The sequence below is a fragment of the Dreissena polymorpha genome, chromosome 13 (genome assembly GCF_020536995.1).
Source record: "Dreissena polymorpha isolate Duluth1 chromosome 13, UMN_Dpol_1.0, whole genome shotgun sequence".
In the NCBI taxonomy this organism is placed as follows: Eukaryota; Metazoa; Mollusca; class Bivalvia; order Myida; family Dreissenidae; genus Dreissena; species Dreissena polymorpha.
In genome coordinates this window covers 16,767,001-16,790,417 of record NC_068367.1, presented here as the reverse complement: position 1 = coordinate 16,790,417, position 23,417 = coordinate 16,767,001, and the positions used below count along the sequence as shown (strand labels likewise).

Below are 23,417 nucleotides of genomic sequence, written 5' to 3'. Positions count from 1 at the left end.
GCAGATGTATCTCTCTTTAGGGAATCGATTCATTACCTCTAACAATGATACGATCATCAGCTGCCACAATAAGGAATGTCAACTAATGCTTGAAGTGGGCAGAGTTTAAAAAATACTACTCTAGAAAGTATTTACTTCAAAGCATCAATGCAGATGATATTGTTAAGTATTTCAAAATCGGAAGCAACGGGCCTATTTCTTAATGCTTACACGTAGACATAACACATCGTATACTGTTTCGAGCTTGGTGAACGTGTGCGCAAATTAAATAAACATCGAGCCTGTTTGTATTGATGATATATATTATATATATAATTTAATTAAAATTACAATCCTTCTAAAATATTTATCATATTTAAATATCAATTTTGACAATGGCAAAGCAGAGTTAATCTCTTAAGACGAAGAGTCTTGTTGAGACGTGGGTTAATTTTAAAAAGATGTCGCATCACAAATATTTAATAAATATATTACCATGAATCATTATTATCATAATTATTAACATTTGAAATATATATATGTTTTTGTTTTTCAAATGTTTATCGTCTTTAAAAAACATCACAATATTTTCTTTTGCCTTGATAGTTTCTAACCGCGATCTTAAAAGGAAAGAGCTTCTCCAGTCGTGGGTTCTAGTTGAATGTTCCAATTCAATATGTGCATCCCATAAATAGCCTAAAAATGACATTGAATGGGAGATTTATTTTAATGCAAATATACAGACAATGTAGCATGGGAAATACTCATAAACAAACGAATTTGTATTACTTAGAAACAATATATGATCAACACGTACATGAGGAAATATTATATGAATTTAATAAGAACGTATCGAATTATGTTGAATTAAAATATTAACCGGTTGTTGGCGCGGTTTTGAGAAAGAACAACAAAAAGGACTTCGTTAAAACATTTTACCGGAATAAACTGCGTCAGGCGCGAACGTTTTATCAATTGTTTGCACTCGATCTCTATAACCACTCAAAAAGGACGCACGACTAAACAAGAACCTACCATATCTGCACATATACTTAAAGCTGCAACCAATATAGATGGAGAAAATCAGAAAAAAACTTAAAGGAAAGAAGATATTAAATGTATAATGTTCTCGAATATAAATATCCTTATACCGTTTAATGTTCACTGTATTTTGATGTTTTAACGATAGGTATCAGTGAATTTCACTGATACAATTAATACATGTATGATTGTAAACCTCTCAAAATATATTTTTTTAATAAAAAAATGTTCATTTATATTGCGTTGGATTAAGAAATTCCTCTTATACATATGCTGCCCACCATATGGTTTCTACATAGAACAATTTTACGCTTAAATTTTTTTTAGTACGATTGCAAACCTCATTATTTGAAATGTTTATACTGCACATCAATTATCTAAGACACGATTGTGTTTCTTACGAACTAACTTTTGTCTGTAACTACACATTTACTTTGTTCATTTAACCAGTTTAAGGCATACACAAGTGCACTTCGATAAACTCTTACCGTAAAGGTCACAATCATTCATAAACTTCATATTGTGGGTGGGTATGTTTGTATCACTCAATTTGGCTTGTTTATTGTAACGTCAAAAAGTTATATTGCCTTAATAATTAATACTATATCTTAAGATGTGATTCTGAAATTTAATTTATCCACTTTCCGTTAATTGTGCGTATATATGTTTTTATAGTACTCGTTCTCATTAACTTGGCCTTTTCATGATACATTTAAAAGCAAAAGCGAGCATTATTATAAAAACCTATAGACGACAATAACACAAATACCTTTGAAGCCACTTTATGAAAAGGAAGTGACAAGTAATTTAATCAAAACTATTTTACAAAACGTCAGATTGTATAAATTATTTGTATTTGTTCTTAGATGATATGCGAAATACTAATAGAATCGGCGAGTGTCGAGTATGGAAGTATATTAATATTACACACTCAGTTAAATGCAGTGCATAAAACCGTACCATATGCTTATATAACACATTACCCACGAACACAGTGTAAGCTTTGTTTAATTGCATTATATATATTATATGAGTATATTTGTTCAAACACTGTGCGTGCTACTGATTACTTACGATCCGATGTATAAGTCTGAACATTGTGACCGAGCCCGCATAAACAAACCCGATACAGGTGCAAACGAATAATGAAATACCCTTTCAATGATGCTTATTTTCTTATTCCTGGACCATTTGTATATATTGAAAGTCGATCAAATAGCATTTGTACCAATCGTCATATGCAAACTCCGCACAAAAACAAAACTTTAAAACAAAATGCATTTCGATCGTTCGATTAAAACGTTGATTGTTTAACGAAGTAAAGGTTGAGCAGAATCAGATGCAATAAAATGCATTTTATCAATATCAGGAACATTGATCCTCCAAAAATCATCATAATCTCATTATTTGCTATTACACACACTGTTCAAAATTATTCTTTGTTGAAACGCAGTTTCATTTAAGAATTATACGCATTATGCAGCAGATTTATCTTAGACACGTATGCAAATGTGATTCAACACAAACCTCCGAGTTTATATAATTGATGCAATTCGGTTTCGTGATGCTCCAGTTCAAAATGGTAACACTTACGTTTTAATTAATATTTCACTAACAGTTCAGATGTCAGGTTAGTTATTTATGTTAAATTGCTTTTGTTTAGCGTCTGCTAGCTTACGTCTTACAATATACATTTCAGCTAAACATGGACCACTTCATTTAAGAGGATTTAGAATGAGGCTCTTTAGTATCTACCCACATTTTAGAAGGTTTTCCCAACATTAAGCCAAATTCCAATAGACTTATAATAGGACAATGTATTACTTCGCGATCACTTATTGAATAAATTCCGTATATCCACCACAAGTCTTTTTGGTTTCTAAAAGTTAATGCGGATAGAGATTCGAGTGCAACCAAACGCATCTTATCAGTACCAGGAACAGTACTCTTCAGAAGAATAAAACACGTTTATCTCAACATATGTTTACAACACACTCTTCGATTTAATCCTAGGTCAGATCATCTGATCGTTTTAACCAGTGTTAAGTTGCAAATAGAATATATCATATACCTTTCTATATGTAAAATGTATACGCTCCGGTTGTGTGATTCCCCGGCTGTATTCCAAAGTATATAAGATATGATTTGCACACGATATGACATATCGCATGTCCCAGTTGTATTACACAGTATATAAGATATGACTGGCTGTCAAATAATAATGAGAAATTGGGTGAAATATTTGGGTTTTCTTTATGTACGAAATATTGACAAGTATATCAGTGGCGAGTATGCATGACGGTCAAAAGATTAAATATTTGGATCTGGTGTATGTTTAACAACAAAGGGGTTACAATGCTGTTGACACAAGCCTTAGGCTGTATTTGCATTATTTATTGGTATCACAATGCTATTTAACGTGTGCATACTTGAATAGTGACTTCTCCAGTAGGTTGAAATTCAGCCAATCAGAAATAAACACGCATAGAACACTGACCAATGGGATTCATAACAGAGTTTCATGGGGCAAATGTTAGAGGGGAATAGGGCAGTTAGCGTTTAGACTTGGAGACGTACGGATCGAGAAAGACACAATCATGTAGCAATCACAACGTATTTGTATAACTGAAAATATTAAGTATGTTGGACATTAAATTGGACTAGAAACTGATATATGGTGTTGTTGAATATTTTATCCTTCATTATGCAGAGAAATTTATATTATTAGAGAGGGACGGACTTGTCCCATGCGCGATACGAGAAAATGGTAGTTAATGCAAAACTCGTCATCTTGGCATTATGCGCATGACGAGATATTGAATGATAGGCTACACACTGGTAATTTAAGAGTATTGAACATTGTTAGTAACTATGTGTCGTCCATGAACTATGAATGATTACGCGACACAGGACGTTAAATGGTGCTCGTGAACCAAGGATTCGAACAAAGAAATACTTCCACTTACGATTACGAAGCCATGAAAAACAACGCGAAGAAACTCCGTTTCGGCAACTTCTGTAACCAGTAGCAACGACCGTGAGCCGGGAACAACGATATCAGACCGCACATATTCTGCAACTTCCGGTGAGTGACTGTTTTATTTCCTAACGCTTGTATCAAAATGGCAAATCAAATAATCCCTGAGTTATTTCAAAATTTGAATGAACAAATTGAAGATGTTAAAACGGCCATAAGCACTCAGACTATTTCACAGGTTGTACAATCATTTGATGGAAATTCAAAAGAATTTAAAAATTGGATTAAAAATGTAGAAAAATATGGAACGCTTACCAATTTAGATGAAAATAAATTACAATTTGTTGCTTACCAATCTAGTAAAGGGCTTGTTAGTGATTACATACAACGCTTTTTAACTGATGATCCGACAGGGACATGAGCAGATTTAAAGGAACAGCTTAAATTAAGATTTGCAGACATTCAAGACCCACAATACGCTTTCTCATTATTAAAGACGACTAAACAAAAGACCGACGAAAATGTTCAAATATACGCTGAGCGACTTTTATCTCTTGCGACTGATACATACGAAAATATTGAAGGTAATTTAGACTATATAGAAAAACAGTTAGTAGAAATTTTTATCGACGAATTATCGCACGATTATTTGAGACTTAAATTAATGCGCGAAAATCATGCAACCCTATCAGATGCTTTAAAAAGCGCTATACAGGAGCAAAGTGTCAGAGCTAGATTTGAATTGCGATGACAGGTAAATAGACTTAATAACATTACGACCGATAATATTCAGACAGATATCGATTATATTAGGTCATCTATTGTTTGCACATATTGCAAGAAACACGGTCATTCTATTGAAATCTGTCGCCGTAGGCAACGCGAGATAAGTGCATATACGGTAGGGCGGAACGGTCATACGATAGATCAAAACCATAACAGGCGCAAGAACGAATATGACAAAAATTGGAAAGATAAAATTGATTGTTGGAATTGTGGTAAATTAGGACACTTTAGTAGAGAATGCACTCAGAAAAAAACGTCCATTAATCGAAAAAACTAGGAAATTCTTACCAAAGAGGGGTCTATGGTAAGAATGAAAAAGTCGAGACATATAATATCGCTTTGGGTGGTAGTCTAAATTCTTGTGTTATTTCAACAGGTGGGTTTCAATTTAGAAGCCTGATAGACTCCGGTGCTGAAGTAAGCATCGTGAGTAAACGTACTTATGATATGTTAAAACAAAAACCAACACTGATAATTAAAAAAGTAAATCTAAAGTCGGTAAACGGAAATTCATTACATGTCCACGGAAGTGTAAAATTGAGATTCAAAATAGGGAGCATATATACAGAGCACTTGTTTTTGTAGTAAGTAACATAAATAGAAATGTTATTTTAGGAAGAGACTTTTTACAAGATAATGGTGTCCGTTTGTACTTCGATTTAGGATGTTTGAGGATTGATAACTGTTATGTACCTCTAGAAGAAGATGTACACCTTTCAACGATAGCGAGATTAACTAGACATACTGTGTTAAAACCACACACTGCATATAGACTCTTTGCTCAAGCTAAAAGAAACTGCATACGTTCAAATACAAATTATGAATTCAATGGAATAAGCAATTCTTTCTTTGATAATGAACCTGGTTTAACAATTGTTAATTCAGTAGTCAAGACAACGCGTGATAGACAATTTCCCATTTTAATTATAAACAATACGCACAAAACAATAAGGCTTAGACGACACTGTGCCATAGGGCGAATAAAATCGGTAAATGATAATGAAATATGCTCAGTACAAGAAGTTATCAAAAATAACCAGCCGAAATCAGGCTTATCTAGAGATGAAATCTTATCAGATTTACGTGTAGACGAAGATCAAAAAGAAAATATTCTACCAGTACTCTTAAAACACAGATCTCTCTTCGCAAGAAATAATTTAGAATTAACACAAACTTCAGCGATAGAAATTACCGTAGATACAGGGGATAATCCGCCCATTAAATTAAGGCCGTATCGAACACCATTAAACAATAAGGTATTCATAGATAAAGCCATCGACGAAATGCTAGCCGCAAACATAATAAGTCCATCAAGAAGTCCTTGGAGCTTCCCTATTGTTTTAGTAGATAAAAAGAAAAATAACCATGATTCAAATAAAGATAATAAAGATGAGAAAAGGTTTTGCGTTGATTTAAGACAATTAAACAAAATTACAAAACCAATTGCCTATCCATTACCACTTATAGATGATATATTGGCGTTATTAGGTAAAAGTAAATATTTCACCAGTTTAGATTTGATATCGGGATATTGGCAAATACCTATAAAAGAAGAGGACAGAGAAAAAACGGCTTTTGCTTCGGGATTCAGGGGTCTATTTCAATTCAATGTTATGCCCTTCGGTGCCTCCTCTGCCGGTGCTATATTTCAAGAATTGGCTAATAAAGTACTCAAGGGTTGTGAGGGTTTCGCTGTGGCGTATCTAGACGATATACTAATATTCTCACCTGACTTGCAATCTCACTTAGCGCACGTAAATACGGTACTACAGAGTCTCAGTAAACATAACCTAAAGCTTAAACTATCAAAATGTCAATTCTTACAAAGAGAGACTAGATACCTAGGCTTCATCATAGATAAAAACGGTATAAGGCCGGATCCGTTAAAAGAAGAAGCGATCCGACAATTCCCTAGGCCAAAGTGCGTGCGCTATGTACGATCTATCTTAGGTGCAGCGGGATTTTATAGGAGATTCTGTCCGTCGTATTCGGAAGTAGTCGAGCCTCTAATTAATCTCACGAGAAAGAATGGCCCATTTAAATGGTCAAAACAATGCGAAGATAGTTTCATACAATTAAAAGACTTATTTACGCAAATCCCTTATCTTTCATACCCTGATCCGAAAAAAAGGTTATATTCTGTATACTGATGCATCCGATAAATGCATAGGATCTTGCTTAACTCAAAAATGCGAGAATAACGAGACCGGGGATTATGTGGGCGAAAAGCCGATATTTTTCATATCGCATAGATTATGCCCCACGCAATGCAAATATAGTACCATTGAAAAAGAATGTTACAGTATATTTTACAGTCTAAGTAAATTACACCATTATTTACACAACGCCGAATTTGTTATCAAGACGGATCATAGGCCGTTGAAATTTCTTTTGGAAAGTCCGATGCAAAACAAGAAAATACAATTATGGGCCTTAAGTATAGCGGGTTACAACTGCAAAATTGAATATATACCGGGAAAAAAGAATATTATTGTCGACTTTCTAAGCCGACCTCCAAAAACCAAAATAAAGAATAATCAATGGGATCAGACAGAACTAGAATTAGATAATAACGATAAACATTTTACGATTAATTCGCAAATAAATAAACAAGACCAAACACGCGAAATTAATGTAATCGACTCCACAAACATTGACCACAAGCAAATAATTGATAATATTATTACCCCACAGCCACTCCCAGTCGACGACACAGCGTCGAACGATAATATATCAGGGCTTAAAATGCAAATAGAACAAGAAAATGACCCTCATATATCTGAGATTAAAGCGAGATTAAGATTAGGGAAACAGAATAAGAGTGAAGATGATAGATATTTAACGGTTGATGGCATACTGTACTACATATCAAACGTAGATGAGCAACCTAATCTCAGGCTTTTTGTACCTAAACACCTGACTGGTTCAGTTGTAAAGTTATATCATGATGAAAACGGGCATCCTGGGTCTCAAAGGCTTTTTCAGACACTAAAATTACTGGCCTAAAATGTTCAAAGAATTTTATGATTATGTATCTAAGTGCATTAAATGTCAAAGTAGAAACTTAAAAGCAATTAAAACTCCCATATCGTCGGACACCCCAATACCGCCGTTTCCGTTTTCAGTTGTTTCCATAGATATATGCGGGCCATATCCGAAAACGCTTTCCGGAAATAGATATATAGTATGTTTCGTGGATCAATATTCAGGGTACATAGAAGCATATCCCTCTCCGGATAAATCTTCCGATAGTGTAATACACCTGTTAATGAACGAGATTTATTGCCGTCATAGTTGTCCTATAAGAATTATAACTGATAACGGAAAAGAATTCACAAGCACAGCTTTCACTGAAACATTAAAATCAATGAACATTGACCACGTAAAGACGACAATATATCATCCCGCAGCTAATGGCATGAACGAACGTTCACATGGGACTATGAACAATATACTATCAAAACGGGTTCAAGAAAATGTACAACAATGGGACGTACATTTAAACATGTCTTTAGCGGCAATGAGATTTAGTACATCCGAGACTTCGAAGCACACACCGTTCTTCTTACTTTTTAATAGAGACCCTATTCTTCCAATAGACGACTTGTTAAAACCTAGACGTAAATATCACGGTAAAGATTATCATAAAATAATATTAGAAGAACAACACAAATCATTTAAAAAGGTATGTGCCCAAATTCAAAAATCGAAACGTAGACAAGCTGAATATGTGAATAAAAATACGAAAGATATTAAATTCGAAATCAATGACCCCGTGTACTACAAAAACTTTCAACGTACGAATAAATTAGACAGTAAATGGAGACCATATTATCGTATAATCGAACAAAAGTCGCCGTTAACATACGTAATAAAGAATCAGTTAGACAACTCAACTATTAAAGTTCACGCTGATCAAATAAGGCACGCAAATATCGATGAATGGCCAATGATAGATAAACCACTAGCGCGCCCGATTAGAAAAGCAAATTTAGCCTTTGCGGACGACACATTATCTTCTGATAGTGATTCAAATACGTCAGTACATGGGTTACCTGTAATTACGCAACAGACCCGACATATTAGAGATAACACGGATGACGAGGAAAACATTCCGCTTGCTGAATTGCAAAAACATTTGAGAAACAAACAATTCGCGGATATACAGTCAAGCTCCAGTGAATCAGATACGATGCATTCCGATAACAGTAATTCACAAAACTCACCTGTACGTAGGTTTGAAAATGATTCTTCGGATAATCAGATGCAAATTGACGCGGTAGCGTTAAGACACAAAAAACGAAAATTAACTAAAAAGACTTCACGTTCAAATAACGCCATGAAGAAAGCAATTTTCACGTGCCTTCAGACAATGGCTGAACACATGTAAATGAATGGACTACAAAATAAAGCGAGATAGATGTCGAGACTTAAAGACCCCAGATTTTTGTATATAGAGAAATATGTTTTGAATGTATATGTAGTAAATATGTAAAAACAGGATTATAGGGGACGGTATCGTCCGATTTTGATAATGTATCGTCCACAGGGTCCAGTAAAAAAAAAAAAAAAAAAAAAAAAATTGTTTATGTAAGAAAAAGGAAAAGGGCACCAACGCAATTCAACTACTGGACATGAATTCCAAGGCACTACTACATAATTCATATGTTTATCATCACAAACTCTGCACAGTTTTACAGCAAAATAAATTATCTCTCTAACGGTAATAGTGTCATTCGATTCGACGCAGTATTATAGTGTCCACATGGCCTCAAACACGAGAAATTGTCCAAAATTCGGTCGATGTAGCTAAGCCTGTCCACTTGTGTTTACACTGGACGAGTCCTGTTGGGCACGTAATAAGCGATTCCCCGATAAATTGTCTATAGCTCCATATAAAACACATCCAAAAACACTGTCCACGTCAATAACTTGCTCGGTCGCCGAATATTTACCAAGAAATCAACTCGTTTTCACACACAATAATTCTGAATGTCAAAAGACGCCATTTGCCGGTCGGCTATCCCGCAGTGAATGCTGAGACGAACGCAGCCTAAACGGTGAGTTTTTATTGGTCGATTTCATTTGGAACACTTCTGAGTACTTCGTTAGATTAAAAACTTTGACATATCGCGGGAAATGGATGCAGCCATGGAACAGCAGACGTATTGGACTGCAAAACAGAATTTGGCCCTCTCAATGGTCAAAGCAGGCCACAATGTTTACATCGGCGGTCAGGCTGGGTGCGGCAAGTCTACGCTCGTAACCCATATAATGCAATGGGCGGAGAATGAACGCAAATCGGTCGCATTAACATGCACGACAGGTGTTGCTTGCAGCAATTTCTCACCGGTATGTTGATTTTGTGATTTGACTGCAAAACATAATTTAACTTATTTAACAGAAACGACAAGTGGGATTTCATCAAGTTCTTTAACATGTATAGAAAGGGTACATATATATGGAACAAAAAACATGACGATCTGTTGTAAATTAGTGAAAGCTCTAGTAAATAAAATAAACAAGGGACTAAAATGTCACAAAACTAGGTTTTCATTTCAATTTTGACCTTCAAACTCAAATTGTGACCTTGACCTTGGAAATATCAACGTAATTCTTTCGCGTGACGCACCGTCTAATGAACAAATGTGCGAAATGATTTTACAATCTGACAATGAACGACAAAGTTATGGCCCGGACAAGCTCATTTATGGCCATTTTTGACCTTCAAACTCAAATTGTAACCTTGACCTTGGAGATATCAACGTAATTCTTTAGCATGACACACTTTCTTATGATGGTGAACACATGTGCCGAATGATTTTAAAATCTGACAATAAACAACAAAGTAATGGCGCAGACAAGCTTGTTTTGCCTGCCCACCAGCCAACATCGCCAATCTAATAACCTGGTTAAAATAACTAAGTTCATGAAGATGAAGCAGTTTTTTTTTTAACTTTTATATTTAAATATACATATACAACACAAGGATTTTGTTTCAAATATATATAAATATATTATATGGTGTCATTAGATTTTATTCTTGGTTTGTTTTGCATGGAATTAACTAAGAAATATATTTCATGTAACTCAAGCGATGCTCCTTTGTTAATAACCACAATCCAGAATTTTTACTTATTATTTAAAGGAAAGAAATGGATCCTAAACCTTCCCATCCCATCCCATGCAGAATTTTGGGAGTGACCAAATTTTAAAGCACCAGCAGACAACGCTTTTAAAAAAAGAACATGTTTACGAAGCTAGTGCAGCAAAACAATTGTGACAAAATGGGATATCGCTCAAGACGAGCAATTTCACCTTTTTTCACAATCGCATCAGTTTTCAGCTGTTAGTGCGTAAAATGGGCATCTCCCTCCACACAGAAACAAAAAATGCATGGGGACCATCACAATATTAATTTAATGACCTTTCGCTTTCAGGTGTTGAAGCCCATGACAATTCACAAGTGGTGTGGAGTTGGGGATGGCAGGATGTGTGGTATAAAATTAAGGGGGATGATGGCAACTGATGACAGATTAATACCTGCACGAAACAGAATTTTGTCAACAGATATCTTAATAATTGATGAGATTTCCATGTTCAGCAGAAGAATGTTTGATATGCTTGAAACAGTTTTGCGAATAAAGGATACAAGCCACACATTTGGTAACATACAGATAATAGTTGTTGGTGATTTTTTGCAACTTCCACCAGTAAGAAATTTAAGATATGAGGACCTGGGTGAGTTTGCCTTTACCAGCAAATTTTGGCCACCACACAGCATATTTTTAGATTCTGTGTTTAGACAGAGAGACGAATCTCTCATAAGCCTCATCAGAGAGTTATCTTTAGGGCAACTCAGTAATGACAGTCAGAAGCTAATAACTTCTCTAGCCCGGGAATTGCCACAAGAGGATGGTAAATTGGTGAAGCTATATGCCACCAACATATTGGTGGACCTTCACAACAGAAGTCGAATCATGGACCTTGACGGCCAAATGTATTCCTTCCAATCCACAGATAAAGGAGATGAACGAGCCCTGAACACTTTGGTGGTAACACCAACATTATGGTTAAAGGTAATAATAAAAAAAATAAAGAACAAATAATCCTTTACAATTAACATGCAAAGATGACCAATCTTAAGGAGCTCCTACATGAGCTGTAAGACACAGGCCTACTCTGTTTGATTATAAATATGAATATTATATTCTATAACAAGTTATAGTGAACAATACAACTTATGGTGATTATGTGCTTTTTAGTACACTAGAATTACATTTTAATTCATTATATATTAATAGCAAATAAATATGCATGAGGGGTATGGTTATATGTAAAGGCTTTTGTGACAATGGCTGTTCAGTGGAGGCAGCCATGTACTGTGGACTCAATTTCTAAACCTCATACAAGTTTCAATAAGTCTAGTGCACATGTATACACAACTATTTGCCCTAATTGCCTTCTCATCTAGGTATGCACCATTCCAAATTCATTTATTTAAAATGAAAGCAATACCAATTATTTTTCATGTTTTAAGATTATTAGGTTCTGTACACAGAGGCCAGTCAAAAAGAAATGGGAACTGTACTTAACCCTTTGCATGCTGGGAAATTTATCGTCTGCTAAAATGTCGTCTGCTGAATTTCTACAATTAGCATTTCTTCGAATTAAAAAAAAAAATTACTATCAGAATAGCAAACTGTTTCGTCTCATCTGGATCCAAACTGTTTGCAAAGACCTTCAAAACTCGGTTCCCGCATTGTAAGGGATAATCTTTTTCTTACATACAGTACCCATTTTTTGTTACTGGCCCCTGTGGTTCTGTAGTAGGTTTTGAAAAAAATGACTCGTCTATAAATTCATTAGAATGTTATTAATACTTGTTTACAGATCGGTTGCAGGGTAATGCTTCTAAAGAATCTGTCTGACAGACTTATGAATGGGCTGCAGGGTGAGGTTCGAGACATCAGAGAGGATGCTGTCCATGTTTTCTTCCCTATGTTACATGAAGTGGCCACTATCCTTCGATGTGCTTTCACAAGTATGTTTTATTTAGCATAAAATGCATGCTTGCATGTGAGCTTATTTCACTTAAGGAGTACATTTTCACTGTTTGCATTATATATAAAAAAATGCCAAAATTTACTTTGCATTTAAGGTAGACACAGATTAGGTTTTTTTTTTAATGGAAGAGTCCTGGCCTCTCACATTAAGAAAATAATTACTTTGACAATTAAAGGAAATGGAAAGAAGTAAATTAAAAAGTAATTTTCAGTGGAAAAAAGAATTAAATTGTATAACTTATAATCAGAAGCTTTGGAAAACTTTTAGATATAATATTTATTACTTTAGCTGATTTTACCCTTTCCCACTCAGAACTGCAAATGGCTTTTGCAACCAGCATAAAACCAGAACAGCCTGCGAGTAACTCGCAGTCTGTTCAGGTTTTATGCTTTTTGCTGCTCATCAGTATCTAAGGGTTGGAATTGAAGCTTTTAAACTTGAATATAGTAAGAAAGGTCTTTAATTAAATTTACTTTCTAAATGACTTCAAATGTGTGAACATACGTATCTATGCGGTAAAGGGTTAAAAGACACCCAAAATATTTGTTTTACCACTGTTTGCAGCAAAATGATACTTAATGTACTATTGCAACCAGTGAAGATCCAGATCAAAGAGAACACCTGTATATAATATCTCTCTTTTTAGGGTATACACTGTTGTAGCCACCTACTGAAAAAAAAATTGAAAATGCCTTGGAGAAAATTTAATCTTTGACATGTTTTATATGTTTATACTCTTCAGTTTTTGACCCGACTACTGGACATAACATTTGTGAGAGATACCAGTTTCCACTGAAGCTCAGCTATGGCATGACAATTCACAAATCCCAGGGCATGTCACTAGACAGGTAATTTTATTTCCAAGATTACAAAATAAAAATTTAAGCCTTTCTCTGAGAGATACCACTTTTGATGCCTCTGCACAATTAAATAGATCCAGATCAGACAGTTTATATGTTATTTTTTAAGAATATCAACTCATTTGTTTTTTGTGTTAGGGGAATGTTGTTGAGGCCATTATGAGGGAAAAATTTGATCATGTTTGTTCAATTGTCAAATGTATGGGAGAGTAATACATGTATGCTTTCTCAGAAGGGAAATGGGGCCATATTTATGAACATGAAATGAACACCTGTTTAGAGTACCATAATAGCAACACACACTTTAACATAATAACTTACATGTCATGTGTTTCATCATTGTTTTTTCCAGGGTTGAAGTAAACTGCCGGCATATATTCCAGTCTGGTCAGTTGGGTGTGGCAATTGGTCGTGCCAGGTCTATAGAAGGTTTGAGAATCGTGAACTTCTCCCAGGATGCTGTGATACCACAAACACAAGCTGTCACTGATTTTGTAGCCCAAGAAGGCAGTCCATTTATTGATGACTGTTCATGCTGTCGGAATTTGGTAGATTGGTGAGTATTAAACAGTATCTATTTTGCAGAATATTGTGCAGTACTGGTGAGAAAATACACCGACCGCCATTATATGACTGAAACAATGTTAAAACTGGTCTAAAACCAAAATTCAATCACATTCTGATCACTTTTAAGGGCTGTGTACTTTGGCTTTGTTCACTAACTCTTCTCTTGCGACTGTTTGTTGAATCCAACTGCTTTATAGAATGTTTGAAGTTTTGACATTTTGAGCTTATTCCCCCAGTGTTACTTTTCTTAGATAATGCCGATTGTCCGATTATTACACTATTTGCATTCCGCTGATATTGAAGAGCTGTAGGATTTGTATTTAATCCGTTGAATTTGCCACGTTGTTGACAGAAGTGGTTCTCGATGGGATCGGAGTTGATCATTGCTGGTACTACTGACCAACCACTGATTTCATGGGATATGGTACAACATAGCTGTAAGAAACCAATTATTGTTGACTGTAGGTCCTCCATGCACTGCTCAGACATTTTTTCACTACCTTTTCCAGGTTTGACTTTGCTGCCATAGGAATGGGTTTTCCAGTCATTGAACCATGCCTGTATTTCTTTGAGGTCCTTTAGCCTTTGGTCTTCTAACAAATGTACAGGGCGTTTATCTCTATATACACTTATCAACTTAGATGTGTTTTTGAGGAATTCTATGGCACCATCTAACTCACTGCCTTTTTCTCCCAAACTGTCCTTGTATGCAAGCATAAGATTAAGCATTTCAGAGTCCAGCACATCCTCTGCAAGCTTGTTTCTCATTTTTGAAGTATTACTGGGATAAATGTGTTCATTTGTAAGTTTATAGTGAGTTTGTATTGGGTTTTGACAGTCCCATTTATATGCATTAATCCACATTGACCATTGAATTGTTGCTCCAGATGGAAGAAGAAGAAGCCTGGTATGACCAGTTGAATTTCCACTCTTGATAACGTTGTTTCTGATTTTCTTGAAAGTGTGAGATGGATCCATTAAGAATATAATATGTTGCGATGGATCACTTGGACATTTTGATGTCATGTTGTGGTTTGCAGGTTGCTTATCAGGAAAATGAATGTGCATGAATGATCGATTGTTAACAGCGCCATCCATGCAGACATATTTCACACTGAAACCAAAATCTTGCAGTTTGTTCATTGCCTCCCAGAACAATATATACAGATGGCTTGCAGACAGTGAATGGCTTACAAAATAAGCAAATGGAAATCTAAATCCAGACAGCCCCATGAACATCATTTGTAAAATGTGAGTTCCTAGTTTTTTCGTACAAGTTCCAGATTTCAATGAGTCAACAGCTTGGCTTTCAACTCCAAGGTCTACAAAACCAATCATGGACAAGCTGTCCCCTTGTCTAACAATTTCAATTTTCTCTTGAATGGTCATCTCGTCAAGGAGAATCCCTCCAATACGACCCTCTGTTGGAATATCCATCCTGTTTGCTTCCTCATACATCCACCTGAAGATGTTTTCATGAAACCCTGGACTTTGTTGTATGCTGTTTTTGTAAAGTAATAGAAGTGAGGGACTTGGAAGAAGCAGCACTTCAGATTTCCTTAGGCTTTTATATCCTTCTGGACTTCTAGTGAAAAGTTGCAGACATTCATTTATAGTTGTGCTGTCCCATCTGTTTTGATTGCTGCATTTGTTTTGTGCATTGTTTACCTGTGAAGCTAAGAAGGTCAAAGTAGCATCACTAGCTGTTGGCACTAAATTCCTAAGTGTATCAACTACCGAAGGTTTTGGCGTATTCTCTGGATATTTGATAGTAAGTCGCTGACATGTTGTGCAGTTTGGGATTTGTCTGTTATTCAATATGGCAAACTGTTTGCATAATTTAGATCGCACAATGTTATGGTTAATGTTTTCATCCCCTTGTTTGGTAAGCAGTTCCTGTTGAATGTTTGAGTGGGGTATGTAATTATGTTTCTTAATAGTAATGCCTTGACATAGCTGGATGCAATTAACTTGTTCCAATACTTCCTTAATACCTTCGCAGGTTAGACAGTAAGTGCCGGCAATATAATTAGACTCCAGATCAATCTCTTGTCCTCTTATATGCACATTGAATGTCATATCACTTCTGAAAACTACCACTTTCTCAACTTCATTTCCATTGCATATCCAGCCGGTAGGAATTTTCACTTTCACAGATGTGCATGGCATGACATGTACATGGCAATGCAGGTTATGTAGCAAATTTGTTAACGCCAAGTGATCGAAAACTTTCTCATTACTGGATTTGTCTTGGGGTTTCCACTGCAGGTTGTATACAGTCTGTTTCTGTTTGTTTATAACTTTTCTTTTGGAGTCTACTTTAAACACTTTTTGAAGAATCTGACAGAACGTGAGATAGTTTATGTCATTTTTCCTTTCCAATGTTGTGTCTATGGTATAGGTGTTGAAGAGAACCTCAGCTGATATGAACTCTTGCTCATTGCCCAACTTGAGGTTTAGTGTAAGCCTGAAAAAAAAAAATAATGTGTTTATAAACAATTTCTTTAAAGAGGATGCAGTTGACAAGTTAAATTACTGGAAACACGGAAAAGGTTTAACCCGTTACCAAACAACACATTTTAGACTGTCCCAAATTGAACGTGGATGCAGATGACAAATACAATTGTAATATAAAGAAGTAGATTTGGTAGGGTAGAAATCCCTGTTATAAATGAAGGAATTGCTCATCTTGAAAAAATTATCCTTTCATCATAACGATTTCTTAAGTCGTCTGCAACAAACTTGTAAAATGTCGTTACTGGTTAACTGTTTGGTAATGGAATAACATCTTTTTAATTGATGTTTAAATGGTTAAATGATTCTACTGTCAGTTTAAAAGAAAAAGAACATAAATGCAGCATCAGCAGCAGTATGTGTCAAACCCATAAACAAACTATAAAGAGATTTTATGAGGAAAAATGCCCCGCCCCCTTGTCGGCAATGTTTTTCAACCAACCGGAACCATTTTCGAACTCATCCAAGATATCATTAGGACAAACCTTCTTAAATAAAGTAATATATTTTTACTAAAATACTATACTTTTACCTATAACAACAATTGAAAATTCTTGCATACACTTTCCATCATAGTAGTCTAGACATTGTTTACATAAGTGCGTGGGAAAATTATAAAGATTATGACCTCTATATGCATGATAACAGCTGTTCAATCTGCTGAGGGTTGACCTAGTTATCAGTCAGATGTAAACATATAAGCTCTAGAAACATGTACAGGGAAAATGTGCACAATCAACTTAGAAGGTTAAATTAAATTACACACCATAATTGCAATAACAATTTATGGATTTAAATAATACAATTACTAAAATCAGCTTTTATTTAATGATCAAAATATTGAATACTATATACGGTTACTGATTATTTGTAAGTTATTTACAGACTTCTCTGTATCAGATAGTATTAACCCCTTACCACTTAGATATGTATTTTGATGTGTTTGTAGTCCCTTAGAAAGTGAAATTTAAATAAAAACCTTTCTTACTAGCTAGATTCAAGTTTTAACGGCTCCATTTCCAACCCTTAGATACGGATGAGCAGCAAACAGCATAAAACCTGAACAGACTGCGAGTTACTTGCAGGCTGTTCTGGTTTTATGCTGTTTGCACATAGCCTATTCACTTTGCTTCTAAGTGGAAAACGGTTAATGTTTAATACTAGTGATTAACAGGATAAAAATTTATACACAAAAGGAACATACACAAAATAATATTCATCAGATTTATATGAAATTCATTTTAATATGAAAAATATAAACCTAATGAATATTATTTATATTATTTATGCAAATAAAAAATGCTTGTACCTCTTGCAAGGTTTAGTGATTATTGAATAAAACGAAAACTTTGCAAGATTTGCAAAACTACAGGTTTTTTAACTCAATACCAATCAATATTTGTTTAAGTCCCAAATTGAAAGAAGTTACACATGACAATTACAAATGTAATAGGATATGAAGAAATTGTTTTGGTAGGGTAGAAATCATTGTGAGATAAGGAGAATTTACTTATCTTGAGCAATTTCTCTTTTTCACATTATAATTTCGAGATGACAAATTAAATTGTAAGAGAGTATTAAGACATTGATTTGTTAGGGTAGAAGTCATCGTTGTAAAACGGAGAAATTGCTCAACATGAGCAATTTCTTTTATTACCTCAACGACTTCTAAGAGTTGTCGAAAACAAACACGTAAAATCACATTATTGTATGATAATGGATTAAAAGACACATTTAGGATTATATCTTTAAATGATTTTTGTGTGAGATGTGTCAAATATTTAATTTGCTCTTTCAGTTTATATCCTGAGATGCAACAGAGCAATCCTAGCCCAGTGCAACATGCAACAGGCATTTTAGACACGGAAGATGACATGGACGATCCAGTGTTTGACGAGCTCTTGGCAAATATTGGTTCTTCCTTGGCAGAACACACAGCTGTTGTTCTTCCAGACACCTTTGACTTAGAGGAACAAATAAATGAACTTAGTTACACATGTCCCGTTACTGAACAACAGTCTATGGTGAATGAAATATTTGCAAGTTTTATGGCTAATGAACAAATTGTTAGATGCTTCTTAAACCAACAGTATGACCGTTGCATGAAGTTTTATGCCCAAACTGTGATTTCCGAACCAGGTAGAGAGAGTCCAGTTCCACAGTGTCAGTTAACTGCTTTTTATAAACTGTGGCAAAGTCATATGACATCAGCAGAGTATGAAAGTGAGTGTCTTCCATTAATTCTGCTCTCCTCCAAAGGAACAAAACCTGCATTGTATTCTGCAATTTTTAAACTCTGCACTACTGTTCGTCAGTTGCTTCTATCAGATAAAGCTGCACAGTTATCATATATAGATAACCAGAAAATGACATCACGAGCTACAGATGGATTTGATGCAACAGCCAGAGGGAAAATCAGATATATAGGTGGTTATGCTGTTGCCAAGCTCAAATACAACTATATGTGCCAAGTTAAATCGAATATGTACAAAACCAGTGCATTGGGCGTTAGTAAATTTAACACAGCGTCAGTAATGGTGGAGTTCCTAGAGAAGATGACAGTTAGTGAGCACCATTTGATTGCTGTAACTGAAGATCCAGGAAGTCTATCAGAAACCTCAAGAAAACAGAATATTAATAGAGGTCTGACAAATATCTCTGACCAATGTTACCACTGTTTTGAAAGTATTGTAACAGCATCATTGAATGAACTAAGTTCAAAAAACTTGGTCAAACATGGAAATAGTCTTCATGATCATGTAATTAAGACCCTTGAAGAAAATAACCAGTTTTTTGCAATCTTTTATAAAATGTGTAGTGGAAATAATGCAAACCCAGCTTCAAATGACAACATCAGAACACTTTACAGAGAGTGCATATACAAGGTATCCTCAATACTATTGAAGCAGTTTTCAAGGGATTTTATGGAGTCCTGCAACACTCGTAAGAAAATGGAACACCGTAAACAAATCCAAGTTTCAGAAAAAAAGACCGCTCACAATACACATTTCAAACAAACCAAAAGTCTCAACCCTATTTCTATTACTACTACAGAACAGCCCGGCACATCTGGAGTGTCTTCAAAAAAAAGATCATCTTCAACACATTCAAATCATACTTTTCTAGGCGCGTTGGCTTCTTCAGAACAGCCAGGTTCATCTGGAGTGTCTTGTAAAAAGAAGTCTTTAAAAACACAAACAGCAGTGAAAAAGACTAAAAGAGCTGCAAGTCAGGAAAAAACTGAGAAACCGCCAGAGAATGATGATGGTGATGAGGAAAGGGAGGAGGAGGAAGAGGAGTCATGTTACAAATGTGGTAAAGCCTACACTGAAAATGAAGAATGGATAGCTTGTGATATATGTAACAAGTGGTACCATCGACGGTGTTGTGGGTTATCTAGTTTAACAAAATGGAAGTATTACACAAAAGTAAACAGAAAGTTCTGTTGTCCAGAATGTGAATAATATTGTCATTTGTTTGACCCATTACATAACAATAACAAGATTTAACTCTTTGGGAAATAAGGAATACATCAACATTTTGACAAAATAATACATTGCTCATGTTTGACATTATAAGTAAGTTGCAAAAGCAATTTTTCTTTTGTCTCAGTATAATTTTTAAGTCATCTCCTGCCGAGTGCAAAATGCCATCAGTAGATAATAATAATATAAATACACCATTTAGTTAAAAGGGTTTTTGTTTTACAACTTTGGTTATTCTTTGTTTAAGCTATTACCACACGATAACGGGATTTTACGGGTTTGGTGATGACAACTCTAGAAATCATTGTGAACAAACGAGGAATTGCTCATATTGAACAATTTCTCCTTTTATCACAATGCTTTCTACCCTTCCAAAGCTATTTCTTCATATTCCATTATAATTTTAATGGTCGTCTGCAATTTCTTTAAATTTGGGACAGTCCAAAATGTGTCGTTTGGAAAAGAGTTTAATCCTATATTGGTGGTTCTCTTTAGAATGATTGATATCATAAGTAATAACATAGGATTTACATGTTTATTATTATTGGATATTTTTTAAGTAACATTCCATTTGAATTATCATATTTATGTAGACCTGACAATAAATGATGTTTAATTTTTTGCTCCCTGCAGAAGCATTTTTGCATCTTGCGGCTGATGACATTTGAAAGCCTAGAGACAAAAGAAAAAAAATGCTCATAATGAGATATTTCTTCTTTTGTCACTGGGTTTTCTTATGGTGTATAAAAAACAAGATCTACATTGCTATCTGCAATATAATAGAGCTAATTTAAATTTGTGTGCTGCAAATTCTACCAAAATATTCTGATTATTCATCCTCATGTGTTTAGTTAAGTATTTTACCACATATTATGTTATAAATATTATGTTATAAAGTCTTTTTTAGCAAATAAATCTTAAGTACCCACATTTGTATGCCCCCTTTCGAAGAAAAGGGGGCATATAGTGATCGGACTGTCCGTCTGTCTGTCCGTCCGTCTTTCCATCACACTTTGTGTTAAGGTTTCGAAAAATGCTCATAACTTCTATGTCCCTTGAGATATAACCTTCATATTTGGTATGCATGTGTATATGGACAAGGCCTTTCCATACACACACAAATTTTTACCCCTGAGACCTTGACCTTGAACTTCGGGTCCGCGTTTAGGTTTCGAAATCTGCATTTAGGTTTTGAAAAATGCTCATAACTTTCATGTCCCTTGAGATATAACCTTTATATTTGGTATGCATGTGTATATGGACAAGGCCTTTCCATAAGCACACAAATTTTTACCCCTGTGACCTTGACCTTGAACTTAGGGTCCGCGTCAAGGTTTCGAAATCTGCGTTTAGGTTTAGAGAAAAACTCATAACTTCTATCAATCGTTTATAGGGGGCATAAGTCATCCTATGGTGACAGCTCTTGTTACATTTTGTTTTTGCCCTGTCTGTTTGTTTGTTGGTTTGTGTCAAACTTTAACATTGGCCATAACTTTTGCAATATTAAAGATAGCAACTTGATATTTGGCATGCATGTGTATCTCATGGAGCTGCACATAGTGAGTGGTGAAAGATCAAGGTCGTCCTACAAGGTCAAAGGTCAATTATATTGGGGGGGGGGGGGTCACATACACATCTTATTAGTTCTGTTCCCACATTTTGAAAACCTAATGGGTACAGATAACCACTTTTGAAAGAGAGTGGGCATGCTGTACAAACTGACTAGACCCTGACCAGGCAAGCTCCGAAAGGCAGTGTAGTGACTATTAGTAGAAAAATGCCATGCTGAAACATTGTCAAAACGATGATACAGCATTGAACCAGAGTCACTGACATAACAAAATCATTCTGCATGGTAGGCATAGGTTGATTCAGCCATTACTTAATATTATCGTAAGGTCGATCAATTCATTGCTAAGTTTTGTTAAGTTCACAGCACTTAGTGTTGCATTGGAATTTAACATCACTTAGCTCAGTTTTTCATATAAATCACTTAGCTCAGTATTTCATAGAAATTTAACATCACTTGGCTCAGTTTTGCATACAATTTAACATCATGTAGCTCAGTTTTGCATATAAATTTAACAGCACTTTGCTTAAGTATTGCATTGACTTAAACAGCACTTGGCACAGTATTGTCTGATATGAGTCTACTCTGTTCGCAAAGGTGTGAAAAGACGTTATATCATGGGCAATTGGTTAAATAATCAATATGGGAAGGACAAATTGTTTGTTAAGTTCACATTACCAGGTTACAAGACTCATTTTGAGGTCTGTCAAAATTTTCAATCTTGCCGCTATTATTACTCTGATGTTTCCCTGCAAGGGACGCTGTGCTGGTTCCCTTTCCATGTTTATATCAAACAACACAGTTTAAGTGATGGCAAAAATCGTTTTCATATTTAAATCGTTTTGTAAAAATATAGGATTTAATTTTTTGCAAAAGTTTAAACATTTTGAGTTATATGTCAATTGTTATCTTACCTTTTAACTTTTTACAATTTCAACCAATCAAATAACGCGTTCCAATATCTGCGCAGTGCGGGATTCCAAGCCGGCAAATGGCGACTTTTGACGTGTAGAATTATTGTGTGTAAAAACGAGTCGATTTCTTGGCTAATATTCGGAGACGGAGCGAGTAATTGATGTGGACAGTGTTCCTTGGATGTGGTTTATATGGAGTTATAGACAATTTATCGGGGAATCGCTTATTACGTGCCCAACAGGACTCGTCCCGTGTAAACACAAGTGGACAGGCTTAGCTACATCGACCGAATTTTGGACAATTTCTCGTGTTTGGGGCCCTGTGGACAGTTTAATACTGCGTCGAATCGAATGACACTGATACCGATTGAGAGATAATTTATTTTGCTGTAAATCTGTGCAGAGTTTTTGGTGATAAACATATGAACTGTTTAGCAGTGCGTTATAATGCATGTCCAGTAGTTGAATTGCGTTGGTGCCCTTTTCCTTTTTCTTACATAAACAATTTTTTTTTTTTTTTTTTTTTTTTTTTACTGGACCCTGTGGTATCGTCATTAGCATTGATTTACGGGTTTAGAATGAAATGAAAATGTCATATTTAAGTATACGGGTGAAATGCCAATTACCCGTACTCGAATAACGAGTAGCTTGAAACGT

General features: G+C 35.2%; 3 protein-coding genes across 3 annotated transcripts; 2 read left to right on the top strand and 1 right to left on the bottom strand.

Annotated features, from left to right (window-relative positions):
• Window positions 1-9,438: 9,438 nt before the first annotated feature.
• LOC127856248 (uncharacterized) lies at window positions 9,439-22,738 on the bottom strand. The gene is made up of 3 exons (XM_052392340.1): window positions 22,525-22,738; window positions 14,032-16,744; window positions 9,439-10,157 (listed from the first exon to the last, which is right to left on the bottom strand). Exons 1-2 carry the CDS (start codon window positions 22,626-22,628, stop codon window positions 14,383-14,385), a joined length of 2,466 nt encoding a protein of 821 aa, XP_052248300.1. The 5' UTR covers window positions 22,629-22,738; the 3' UTR covers window positions 9,439-10,157; window positions 14,032-14,382.
• Window positions 9,923-11,892, top strand: LOC127854490 (uncharacterized). Its single transcript, XM_052389554.1, has 2 exons — window positions 9,923-10,135; window positions 11,224-11,892. The coding sequence occupies exons 1-2, from the start codon at window positions 9,923-9,925 to the stop codon at window positions 11,890-11,892; spliced, it is 882 nt and encodes a 293-aa protein (XP_052245514.1).
• On the top strand, window positions 12,654-23,192 carry LOC127856249 (uncharacterized). Its single transcript, XM_052392341.1, has 4 exons — window positions 12,654-12,827; window positions 13,593-13,698; window positions 14,063-14,266; window positions 18,590-23,192. The coding sequence occupies exons 1-4, from the start codon at window positions 12,692-12,694 to the stop codon at window positions 20,253-20,255; spliced, it is 2,112 nt and encodes a 703-aa protein (XP_052248301.1). The 5' UTR covers window positions 12,654-12,691; the 3' UTR covers window positions 20,256-23,192.
• The last annotated feature ends 225 nt before the right edge of the window (window positions 23,193-23,417 follow it).